Source organism: Apteryx mantelli, chromosome 12, assembly GCF_036417845.1.
Source record: "Apteryx mantelli isolate bAptMan1 chromosome 12, bAptMan1.hap1, whole genome shotgun sequence".
NCBI classification, from domain to species: Eukaryota; Metazoa; Chordata; class Aves; order Apterygiformes; family Apterygidae; genus Apteryx; species Apteryx mantelli.
This window is the reverse complement of record NC_089989.1, coordinates 10,528,117-10,540,399: the sequence shown is the minus strand read 5'-3', so window position 1 is coordinate 10,540,399 and position 12,283 is coordinate 10,528,117. Positions and strand designations below refer to the sequence as shown.

The 12,283-nt window shown below is 37.7% G+C and overlaps 1 protein-coding gene across 4 annotated transcripts in view; it reads left to right on the top strand.

The window, feature by feature from the left end:
* The window catches only part of IARS1 (isoleucyl-tRNA synthetase 1), a 111,242-nt gene that overhangs the window by 43,795 nt on the left and 55,164 nt on the right, over positions 1-12,283 (top strand). For all 4 annotated transcript variants that reach the window (XM_013945289.2, XM_067303173.1, XM_013945290.2 and 1 more), the window contains one exon: positions 11,262-11,388. In XM_013945289.2, the coding sequence (XP_013800743.2) occupies positions 11,262-11,388 (127 nt within the window). The remainder of the gene's footprint in view (positions 1-11,261; positions 11,389-12,283) is intronic.

Below are 12,283 nucleotides of genomic sequence, written 5' to 3'. Positions count from 1 at the left end.
TTGCTTTTCCAGAGACAAAACTTCAAGAAGAAACTGCTAAGAATGACCTCCACTCCTCCGGGAGGTATTCCTAAGAATTCATAAATCGCTTCCACCCTACTTCATCTTCGTATTTGGGCCCTATGTGGGTGTTGATCAGTGGGGATACAGTTGGAACCACATGTGAGAGCTGTCATTGCAAATATTAGGTGAGAGGACAGCATCATTAGGGTGCCCTGATGTTTATATCAATTGGTAATATTCAGCGTTCTTAAATTGAAGCACCCATTGTCTTTCAAGCAGTTCTTTTTGAGTTGCAACCTAATACCATAATTGAATGTAAAACTGCTTCCTTGAGACTTCTTTCAAAATAGTATGGTCTTAGTGATTTTAAGAATCCTGTTTAGGAGAGATGGCCACAAATAGATATCATCATCAAATTATTAGTAAAATTGTATTGATACATGTTTCCAGCATGTGAATTCATAATAAATAGTTCAAATGCTTGATGGCTTTTGTTTAAAAAAGATGACTTTTAAAATCCAATGTTTTAAAAGAAAGGCTGTTTGCTTAAGGTTCTCTTTCTATGTTATTCACTGATGTCAGTTTTGTTTGGGGTGTAACTTCTTAAGCTGGCAATCGTTAATTTCCATTTATTTAGATTTTGGGGACTCTGTTCTTCCCCAAACCTACTTTTTTTGTATTTGAAGAGACTTGATCTCTTGAAGTGCCACAGGAGTAATACCTAGTTTTTTTAAAAAATTATTTTTGGACTCTCTGGGGCTTCAGCATGTCCTGAAAGAGAGAAAATTGGGGATGAATGCTTTTCAGACTATATTAATCTTTGGAAAACGAGTTTGACTGTGTTGCTTTCTTATTACTTTAAATGACTGATAGGTATATTGTCCCTTAAGAATAGCTGCACTCTTTTTAGGTATTTTTTGATGAAATAGATTAAACATAGTTGGCCAGACTTTGCAACCTGATTGCATTTCTAATTAGTTTTTTAATGAATTAACATACTGCTAATAAATTTTGAGTGATTATGGCTTTAAAGCCAGCAACTGTGTCTTCATTTTTTCCAAATGAACTTAGCTGTAGCTGACAAGAATGGCTACGTGAAATAGTGATGTGTCAGTATCTTTGTAAAACCAGAAACCAAAAAAAAAAAAAAAAAAAACTCTTCTTTCTCCTGGCCTTATTCCGATCAGAGTGAGAAGCCAGGTGTGCTGGATGTTGCTGACAAGGTAGAATAGGAACAGTAATAAAAGAGCCCATGTTTCAGACTTTTTGGTCCGGGATCCCTACCAAATTTTCTCTTTACCACACAACTGGAAGAAGAGGTAACAAAGTATCGGGAATCTTGTATTCAAGCAGCCTAACACTGTTGTACTTAAGTTAAAGAAGGGCAAATCCAGCTGCTTCCCATTGAAGTCTGTCATGCTGCGGTTTCCTGTTGCGTCAGTGTGCAGTTAGGTGCAGTATCTAAGTTGGGCCCCTGTTATAAGTGCTCTGGATTCCAGCCTTAGTTGTTTGTGTGTGTTAAAACTCTGTCTTCCTGTAAGATGATTTGTTGAAAGGGCATTTCCTACGTAACCACAAACAAGTAACTAAACCTTGATACCTCAGGTTCCTGCGTGTAATATAGGACTAATTCTTTGTCAACACAGAGTTCAGAGTTTGTATGAATTAAATTTATATGTTAGTGTAAGGAATAAGTTAGTGTAAAACCTGTGTAATTTATACTTACATTTTTAAGTTGTTTTAACTCATACTTCCAGCAGTGTGTGTAACATTTTAAGATACTGATAGGTTGATTTAAAAAAAGTGTGTTCTATAGACTGTCTTGTATTTAAATTTTAGGTTTGGACACTTTTTTTTTTTTCTTTTCAACTCTCTCACCTAAAGTTCTACCTCTGTAACTTCTTGTGAAGGGCTCACATCTGCCTGATTGCTAGTTTCTGCTGTTAGAGACTGTTGCCCTGTTCTGACATTGCTTACCTTAGAAGCACAGCACTTAATGTAGTGGCGAAATGCCTAGCAATGAAAGGAAAGCAGATATGAAAGGTGGTAAGTGACTTCAAACAACTGAAGCCTTTTGTTCTGGCATCTTCTTAGCAGTGAAAAATTCAAACTCTGTAGTGAAGAGCTTGATGTGTTGGTCCTTAGCTAGAACGATTCCATGACTTTAAGAAATAATAGTTTGTGATGAATGAATATATTGTAAAGAACACAGGCCCTTGGCTGTTTTGCTAGAAGTTAATTTCCTGTTTGACGAGTGTGAGTTTTGCACACTTCCTGCCATTTCTTTATGCAGAGCTCCAGGAACAAGTGTTTTCCCATCCATCGGCTAGTAGTCCAACAAGTTAGTCTTTTGAGATGCTTTTGACCTTGGCCTTTCCGATCGTTGGCCAGCCGCCGCCTTTGCTGAGCAGCAACCCGCCTCGCGCCCTCGTGGGAGGCGTGATTTCATCCCGAGTGCCGCGGGCCCCCTGCCTGCAACCTCGCTGCTGGGCAGCGCGGGCCCTGGGCTGCAGGCAGCCGGGAGCGAATGTTTCCTCTCTTCTCCCAGGTCTCTTACCTTGGCACAGATAAGAAATACGTCTCTGTAGCAGGGGATGCAGAAATTGAAATCGTAAGAGAATTGAATAATAATGTGAGAAAACGAATTCCCTTGTTTCATGCGTGCTCTCTCTGTTTTTTTGGGGGAGGGGGAGAGGTAGGGTTTGTCCAGCAGAATGTTTTGTTTTTCCTATTTTATTTGGACACTTTTTAAATTGCATCTTATATGGCGTTTTATAGTTATTTTTAATATGACCATGAAGTTGTCATTCTTCCTTTTGAATCCCTGATCGCACTTGTCTCGCTCAGGAAATGCGAATACAAGAAGCCGGGTCCTCTGTAGCGGTCACTAGATGGCAGCATTTCCTGAGGAAAAATGCAAACTAGACTCTGTAGCATAAGGCATGAAAAAAATTTTGCTGCAGGGAGAGCCTCATGTTCATCTAAGTGCAGTGCAAGCCAGAAGGTTTTATTACTGTCTGTTATCAGACGTAGCTGAGGATTGGAAGTTTTAAGGCTTGTTGCAGTTGATTTGGATGGCTTGTGTTCTACTGCATCCTAATTTTGCTCTCCTCTCAAGGCCTCTTGAGCAGCAGTGGCCAGTTATGCCAAATATCCTTTCATCCCTAAGGAATGGCCACCAAAAGCTTGCTGCTTATGAAGTAACGTATTACTTGAACCCTGTCAGTTCGCTAAGCAGTTACAATGCCATGTTGTTAGGCAACTAATTATCTGTGTTTGCAGTATGTTGAATGTCTGCCGCCTTTATAGCATTGCAAATGTACTTATGTGAGTAAGTTGAAAGAAATCCTAAGTGACTGTACTGTATAAAAGTATTTTGTCACCATAAATATTCCACATGATACTCCAAAGAAAACTAAGCAGGAAGAACAACAGAATGAAAGCTTCATTTTGCATTGATTTCAGAGTGCAAGGGGGTTTGCCATCATTGCTAAGATTAAGTATTTTAGTAGCAATTAGCATTGGTGTCTGGGTCCTACAAATAAAATAGGTATTGGGATATGTGTATCACAAAATTGGGGGTTAAGGCTTCCCTTAATCGTGACTTGTCAAGCAGCCACGCGCTGCTGACAGTATGGTTATGATGCAGTCTGCAGCAGCATTGCAGTCTGGGCTGAAGTGCTTGTTGCTATGGGAACCAGGATGAAAGAGCGAGGAAAAACAGTGCTATATCAAAATGATTGAAAGTACTGTTAATTTGACGAATGTAAGCCGCATATGAGCAACAAATGCTGTTGCAGCGGTGGAGGCAACCCTCACCGGTGTGGGGTGTGTGCCGTGGGTACCATTAGGATGAGCTGCCCAGATGTGGGGAGGAGGAAGAGGCCGCTGCAGTGGGCAGGCGGCGTGCGGGGGGTTCGGTGCGGTGCCACACTGACCTATCCTCTCCTCCCCGGCCCCGCCCGCCCCGGGGCATTTAATTAGGTCCCCGATCTAGCGTTGGCGCTAATTAAAGTGTCAAAAGGGCATGAGTAGTTGCCTGTTTTATCTCCCTGAATTAAAAACCATTAAAAATCAATTTGAGGGCGTATTGAAGGAGGCTTGTTATTAGAGTAAATTAACATAATGGAGTTGAAGACTTTTAGTCTTCTAAGGATTGGTTAATGTTTGAAAAGAAAAGAAAATTTTAGACCTAACTTGAATTCACAGGTGTTGTGCTATGATTTCAGAGAGATCTGCACATGTTTAGTTGAATGACTTAGAATAATTATTTGATCAGCGTTGTTTTGCTGTTACAGCTCGGTTATATCCTGGAAGAATAACTTCTTCCTTTCCAGATATATAAATGATTTCTGGTTTCAGGAGTCACTTAAAGAATTACCAGCTTACCAAAATGGAGGATAATTTGGGGATCATCATCTCAGATTCAAACATGTCAAATGCTGGGTGCTAATCTGGTGTTTGAATTCCTAATTTACGCTATTTAAGGTAGTGTTTTGTTTATCGGCATTATAGTCTAGCTCTCATGTGACTGTTTCTCAAATAATTTGTAAGCTAAGAGCTTGCTTCAGTTCTTACAAAGTAAATCCTATCCGTTATGTAAAGTTGCTATGGTTTTTTGAAGAATGTCATGAATACAATTAGCTAATGAGAAGAATACTGAAGAGTGAGAAGGAATTAGAATATCTTTTGTATAAAATCTCAAGCAGCTTTTAATGTTAAATTGATAATAAAACATAATGTTTGCGCTATGGCAATATTTGATAAGTCTCCTTCAGTATTGGTGTTAGTGTTTACAGAAAGGAGGGACAATATTTCTTGGAGGCAGTGTTCCTGTATCCTGTGACTAGAGGGAAGTGAGCCAACTCACTGAGTCACGCAGAGCACATCGGAGCTTGGAAATGCAATAATACGTTGAAATTGATATTTACAATTGGGGTATGAACACGAGAGAAACACTTCAGAATATATGTGCAGAAAAGAAGCAGACATCCTTATCCTTTTAACAATTTTTCCTTCTGGTTCATGTAAGGATTTCATTCCTTACATTCTGCCTATTCCTTTTGGGGAGAGAAGAATTGGAAAGCAAATATACCCCTTTTAGTCAATGTTGTTCCCCAAGTGCTAGCTGGCAATGAGAGCTGCCTGGATCAGCAGTGGTGGTAACTCACTACGAGTCACACACATTCCTGCTCTGAGATGGGAGATGATCCCTCGTGCTATTTTCAAATGCCTGTTTTGCTTGTGTGACTTGGATGCTCTACAGTACACAGACTTTGAAGATGAGAAAAGCAGTTTGTGTTTTTAGCTGACTAACAGATTTTGTTTAAAGGACTGGACTTTTTTTTTTTTTGCCTTCCTGTTTTCTTTGTTTATCAAATGGAATTCTCATTTTAGATTCTTAATTTTGAAGAAGCAGTGGGAGACGCTAAGGAAATCAGTAGCTACCCAATGAAATGGGAGTTTGTTTTGCACAACACTTAGTGTTGCGTAAATTTAGCAAAAACTAAAATCTACCCCAAAAAATGGGAGCAAACAGTCAAAAATGGATATACAAATTTGGAGCAGATTATCAATTTTCATCAACTCTAACTTTTTACAACAGGGTTTTGAGGTTGGGAAAATATGAAAGAAATTAGGATTCAAGCAAGTTCAAACTGATGTATATTCATTCAGAATCTTTCTAATTTATGATATGATGAATCACTTTATTCATTTGTGTCCTGAAGTCCAGTTTTGTGGATTTTCGAACTACTGAAATGTCTGTATCTTGAAGTTTATTTAGTGCAATATCTTGGATAACAAGAAAGTAGAAGTGCCTATTATCCCACACTATTCTAAAGGCATAAATGAAGAGCCTCCAAACCTGCTGAGACAGCAGTCTCCTTAACTTTGCTAAATGTTTGAGAAGGAAGTATGAAATCCTATCTGTCACTTTGCAGAGAAATTTGAAGGTCAAAAACAACACAAATTGTAGGGCAGTTGGGAAATAAACCTGTTTATAGCAGCACTGTTTTGGGGGCTTTAGCAGGTTTACTTTAGGACTGAAGCCAGTGATTTGATTGCAGTTGCAAATGCTTGGAACTATTTGAACAGATTCAAACCTAATGAAAGGTCAAGCTGCAGCATCAGCGTCATTAGCAGTGGTTTGCACTACGCTGACTGTGGCACCAGCCATCCTGCTTGTCACGCCAAACTTCAAATTCAGTGGAGTCATCAGCATACAACTAAAATCTGCGCTTTCAAGCTGAAAGAGGTTTGTGACAAATACCCCATGGCTAACCATGAAAAGCATATTTTAGCTTTTTGAAACACTTTTTTGTTTATCTTTGTGTTGTAAATACAAATATTTATCTGGGTGGCCTTTGAGGAGGAGTTTTCTTTTTCTTTTTCTTTTCTTTTTTTTTTTTTTTTTTGACTTTTTGGGGGTGTGGTGGTGGTATGGTGGTCTGCTTTTGGGGGGTTTTCTTTTGTTTTGTTTTTTGTTTTGATGTACAGAGGCCAGTGTGTGTATTTTGGTGAACTGCGCAACCATTAATTTTAGAGGGACTATTTTAGGCTTTGGACTTTGGTAAGTAGTTCAAGACAGTCTGAAATTTCCTGAAAGCTAAGCAGCAGCATCAGTAGTGATTCATAGCTTTATCATAGTCTCATCAAAGTCACAACTCTGTCTGCAGTGTACATGCAAATACAGATGGAAAAATTGATGCGGAATTATGAAGAAGACTGGACTGATGGATTAAATAGGATATAGAATAGTCTCAGGACGAGGCCAACTTTCTTCTGTTGGAGCATGGGAGAAAAGGGAGCAGAATACATGTGAAGGCAACCTCTAAGGAAACAGCATTCTTCAGTCTGGTGAGAGCTGGTTTAAAAAAACAAAAGAAAAAAAAAAAACCCAAACCTTTCTGCTAATGCTAGGAAATCAGGCATTGCTTTGTGTTGATGGGAGAATAAAAAAAGCCTCCTTAAGCAGTAGTAAATACCTATGGGGGATTGTTATCTTTACTTAAAAGTTAACAAGAGAAGTACCAAGAAAATATCCTAGAGAATAGGGCTTTAAAAAAGCAACAACACTGTAATAACATTAACCTGGAGTTGCCCTAACATAATGATCAGATATTAGTAATGATGTTGTTGGGGGTACTCCGTGTTTTGTCTTAGCCTAGTAAAATATCTAAATACAAGTTGCCTCTGATATCTTCTGATAATTAGATAAGTCAGAAATGTCAGACTGAGGTATCTGTAGCTAAATCTAGTGAGACTAAAAAGGAACAGGCTCTAGTTTTGAGCACTGCATGGTTGGAAAGGCTGTTCTTTGATATAGAAGTCTACTTGAGCTTGTTCCACGTTGTAGGCTGTATCTGCTACTGAGTATCTGAGCAGCATATATAGATAGCATCTGTGTGGTGGTCAAAACAAGTTGTTTTAAGTAACTCTTTCTTTGAGTGATGAGCTCAAAATGTGTTCGAGATACAGGCTCTTTTTATTTTATTTAATGACTGTGTAAGTGTTATTTCTGTATTGCACCTCTAAACTGGCAACAAATCATTGTTGCAAATGTGGTTCATAATAGATGAAGTGGTTTGTGTTTTATGTTCCACTAAAAACTGGCAGCAGGGTCAGACAGTTTCACCAGAAGAGGTAAATTATGGGCTTTCATAGCTCAGAGAGAGAGAGAGAGATCTCACCACTTACATTTTCATGGTTAATGTCCATTTGGGGGATAAATTAATTTTTCATGCATGTTTTGAGGAGGCAGAGTCAAAACTCTTAGCATTTTAATGTCGTTGGGGGATTGTTTCAGCCTCTAGCTATGTTAAATGGGACTAATAATTTCAACTAATCGGTGTCTAACAACTTCTGAAAAATGGAAACTAGTTTAGGAGTGATGTAAAGAGAAGTTTTCCACATTAGTGGAATGTTAGTCAAGTGCTAATGTTCTTAATACAGTTTCCACTGATGTTTGGAGAGAGGGTCTCTTCAGGTCAGCAAGAAAAGGTAACAGTAATGAGTCCCACTCTCAAAAAAATTGTGAAAGCCTGTATATATTTATAAATTTCAAAGCAGGAATACTGATGTCATGTAAAACATTAGTTTGAGTTTGTTTAAAGCCTTTACATCATATTTTCATTAAAGAAATGTTACAGAAGATAGCTTTGGAGTTGAAAGTAAATCTAGAAATAACTAGTAAAGCTGGGGAACTTAAGAATGAGATTAAGTGTCTTTTAGTAATCTTTTAACAATAGATTTTTATCCATCTGAGACAACCTGGCATCAAGAAGTCTTTAGACCTCCACATGGCATCATGATGGGTGAAACTTTTAAGAGACTAGTGGCTTTCATTTCCATCAGTAGATTTTGAGGGATGCTCACTCAAAATTCTTGTTTTGTAAATCTTCCTCTGCTGGACCAAGTGCTCCTCTAGAGTATGTTTGGGAATCCAGTCTTTCAGTGTCTTCCTCTAACTGCTTCTTTCATCTCTAGCTGTTACTCTTGAGGCTGATCAGTGATTAAACATCATTCCCTTAAAAAAAAAATTGGTAGAGGGACAAGAGCTTCCAAAAGAAAAGATACAATAGTTCATATGTTTTCTGTAGTGCAGGTGTTCCTTTCTTTTTTAGAAACATTGGGTCTCCAAGTCCGTCTCTTACTTTGGGAAGGGTGCTTCTGTTTACGCTGGAAAAACAGACCCAGAAAACCTTGCCGTAGTTTGCTCATTCATATTTTCAGCACAGTTACACAGCATGCAGTAAAGCCAGAGTCTTTAAGTGTGAAAGTTTTTTCAGCATTTTGTAGCAATTGCTGGAGATAGGTTGTCTTGAGCCACTGTTTTCTATGTTTGTTTTCTTGTCCAATTCAACTAAAGCAGTCATTCAGAAAACATCCCAATAACCAGTTCAACATGCCAGAAGAATAAATATCTGTGGCACACTTGGAGTTGCTTTTGATAATACTTAGATATCTAAATATTCCCTTTCATTGTACCAGCTGTACGAGTACTGAAGCTTTCTCTGTATAACATGTTTTTACTTCTGTTTCTTAACTTCTGATATTTTGTATTCATGTGTTGGCTTCTGCATTTCCATATTTTTCTACCTTCGTATTATTTTTAGCTTTAAAGTGAGGAAACTATATATGATCCCAGAATTATTTTTTAGGATATGTTTCTAAAATATTTGCCACTTTATTTCTTTTCACTCAACTCTTTTCCTTTTTTGAAAGTAAGGTTGTAAGGAGCTGGAAATCAGGAACAATAAGTACCATAAGAGGTCCACTCAAGAATCTCTGTGCAAGTGTCATCTCCTCTCCTTCCTCAAATAATTGGTATTCAGCAATACCTTTTCTGAAAAAAAAGAAAAGATGGCCTTGTGAAGTATAGTTATAATCCATTTGTTGAGAGCCTCAGTTGTTTTCTGTGTGCATCTTAAGAAATAGGGTGAGATGTGTTCATTCTGAATGACTGAAAAAAATGTTGGCCCTTTTGCGGATAACCAAAATTCTTGGCTTCAGATTTATTTCCCTGCTTGTGGCAAACTTGTTTTGCCTTGTGGAAAAACTTGTTTTACAGAATATGTAAAAATATATTTTTTGAAAAGCTTTCATTTTGGCAAAACATTATGAAAATTATTTCTGTTATTTGTAACAGCCTTCTGGATCTGAATTTTCTGAATTCTTGTGTAAGTCTTATCTTGTAACTAAATTTCATTAAAGCCTTCATCTGAGCACTGAATTTAATTGAACTAATGCAAATAAAAGATTTTCTTTATTAAACATGTTTATATCATATATCCTAGCTTCCATATATGCAAAAACTCTGAATCTCATGGCATCTTGAAAGTGTGCAAGCTCATGGATTAGGTTCTCTTCCCATCTGTAATATCTGGATATATGGTAGAGTGTGATATAGGGTAAATTTACCACTAATGGTTTGAGGAGCTTAAGTACAATCAGTGCATGTACAGTTCTCAAAAATAACTAAGACCTATTTTCAAGAAAGACACCATTACCTAAATTTTCAAGAGCGATTAATCGGAATGTAAAAATATCAGCTCTAAAATAACGCAGGTATTTCTGGAAAAGTTATGCAATTCTAGTTTCGTTTGTAGTGGTGTTAGCTGTTCATTCATAGCTTTTATGCCTCTGTGACACTGTCTTAATACGCCACAGCCTCACTGAAATGTGTAGCTCTGACTAAGATTATCGAGAGTACTGAGAGTAGCTCAGTGCGTTGATGAAGACGTGGGGTAAGCATTCAGGTTCCCTCGGGTACCTCCTGTGAGCCACTCTCTCATTTGAGAGAGTGCATCTTAAAGGCGTCTTTAGGGATGGAGAGGATCTGCTGTTGACCTCAATCCACTGCTTTGCCTCATCTACTGTATAATCATTTTGTAAGCAATTAAATACTCATTTTCATCATAAGAGAAAATAAATAATCAGTTCCTAATCAAACTATCAGGTCTTTTAGCATATCCAAGAAGCTTGCTAGGCATCAGACTGTGATGTTACCTTTGAGCTCCAAGACACTTTCGTGTGGTGAATATTTGTTATTAACACCTCTCAGAACCCAGTAGGGCTCGAAAAGGTTTTTTTAGTAAGCACTGACACTGGCTATGTAATTTTTTTTTTTTTTTTTAACTGAGAACTAAAAGTGGAAGTGAGAAGTAGGACAAAAAGCATTTCTGTAGAATATATCAACCTGGGATTTCTCTTATTCTCAAAGTCTAAAAGTTCTGTAAAGATACCTGGATGCCCATATATAATGCAAGATGTTTTTTGATGCTACTACTCAAGGCTTTTGCAACTTTTGTAACTTGATTCCAGATCGGAATTGGTAACTGGTATTTTTGGTGTGCATAAACTAAAGCAGTAGTATTATTATCTATCCTTAGTCATCATTTTCCAGTTTTGGACTATCCTGAAGAGTTTTGGACACTGTTTCCTCCTTAATGGATCTGTTTTATGGTAGACACATCTTTACTGCTTTATTTTTAGAATAAACCAAACATGGTATTTTTCCCTTCTGTAGTTTACTCAAAGATCAGAAAATGCAGAAGAAATGTTTTTGCTTCTTTTGTAGTGAACATTTAAGTAATAAGTAGAATGCCTTGCAATAGCCAATGCATTAACTTGAATGTGCCCCAGTTCATGCAACGTTCAGTAATTACCTTGCACTATGTAAGAAATAAACATTGCTGCTATTTTTCTTTTAGATTAGATGTAGTGAGAAAAGAATGCTTTTCTTATTTCCCTAATAGGGTTCCAGATTTTGTGAGGGAAAAGCGTTTTGGAAACTGGCTTAAAGATGCACGAGACTGGGCTATATCTAGAAACCGGTACTGGGGGACACCCATCCCTTTGTGGGTCAGCGATGATTTTGAAGAGGTGAGTAAGAAAACCAAAGTTTCCAATTGACAGAAGAGCTTCTCTGTATTATGAACTGACTGCTTAGTTTGAGAGACTATTGTTATATCTTTGGCTTTTGCAGTCTTCAGTGCCTACTAATAGATCTTAATTGTATGTGTGTATCTATAATAAATGATTAGATATGTATATCTGTGCATGCATGTGTGCACACTTATGCACATTTTCCTCACTTTTGTTTGAAAATTACAAGCTATTTTTCCTACTTTCTTCACATTAGAATTAGTGATTTTTTTTCCTTGATGAATTTGCAGTAATGGGAAAACTAATGGAATTAACAAATGCAGTGAGAAAATGGTAAGGAAGAGGTTTGTAATCAGTCCTTCCGGTGTGGTTTTGAAATGCTGATGCTCAGTTACTTAAAGCCAGACAAATTGCTGGAGACGTGAAAGCCAGTCCACCATAGTAGAATGGTGAAAATATATGGTGGTAATATTACAAGTGTGAATGTAGCAGAGTGTGCCAATGTGAATCTAGCAGAATGATGAGAATAAACAGTTGTAATGCTACAAATGAATTTAAGTTGTAATGTATCTTGCAGTTGGTAGTATAGAGCTAATTGCACAAATGAATACATGCACAGTTTTGGTGATGGCTGTTTTCTTAGTATCAAAGTTTTCAGACCGTTTCTCAAGGTAAAATGGGGCTTTTTGCTGTGTGGATTAGTTCCATTAGACACATATGATAAGTCTTCCTCATGCTGTAAGGAGGAAATGGTAAGCTATGCTGGGATGTCCATGGAAGCTAAATACAGATGGCAGCATCCCAGGTCTTTGTTTATGCCTCCCTTGAGGTGGAAGTTTTTCATCTTAGACACAGAAGACCCCAAATTGGAAAATATATGCCAGAAAAAGTA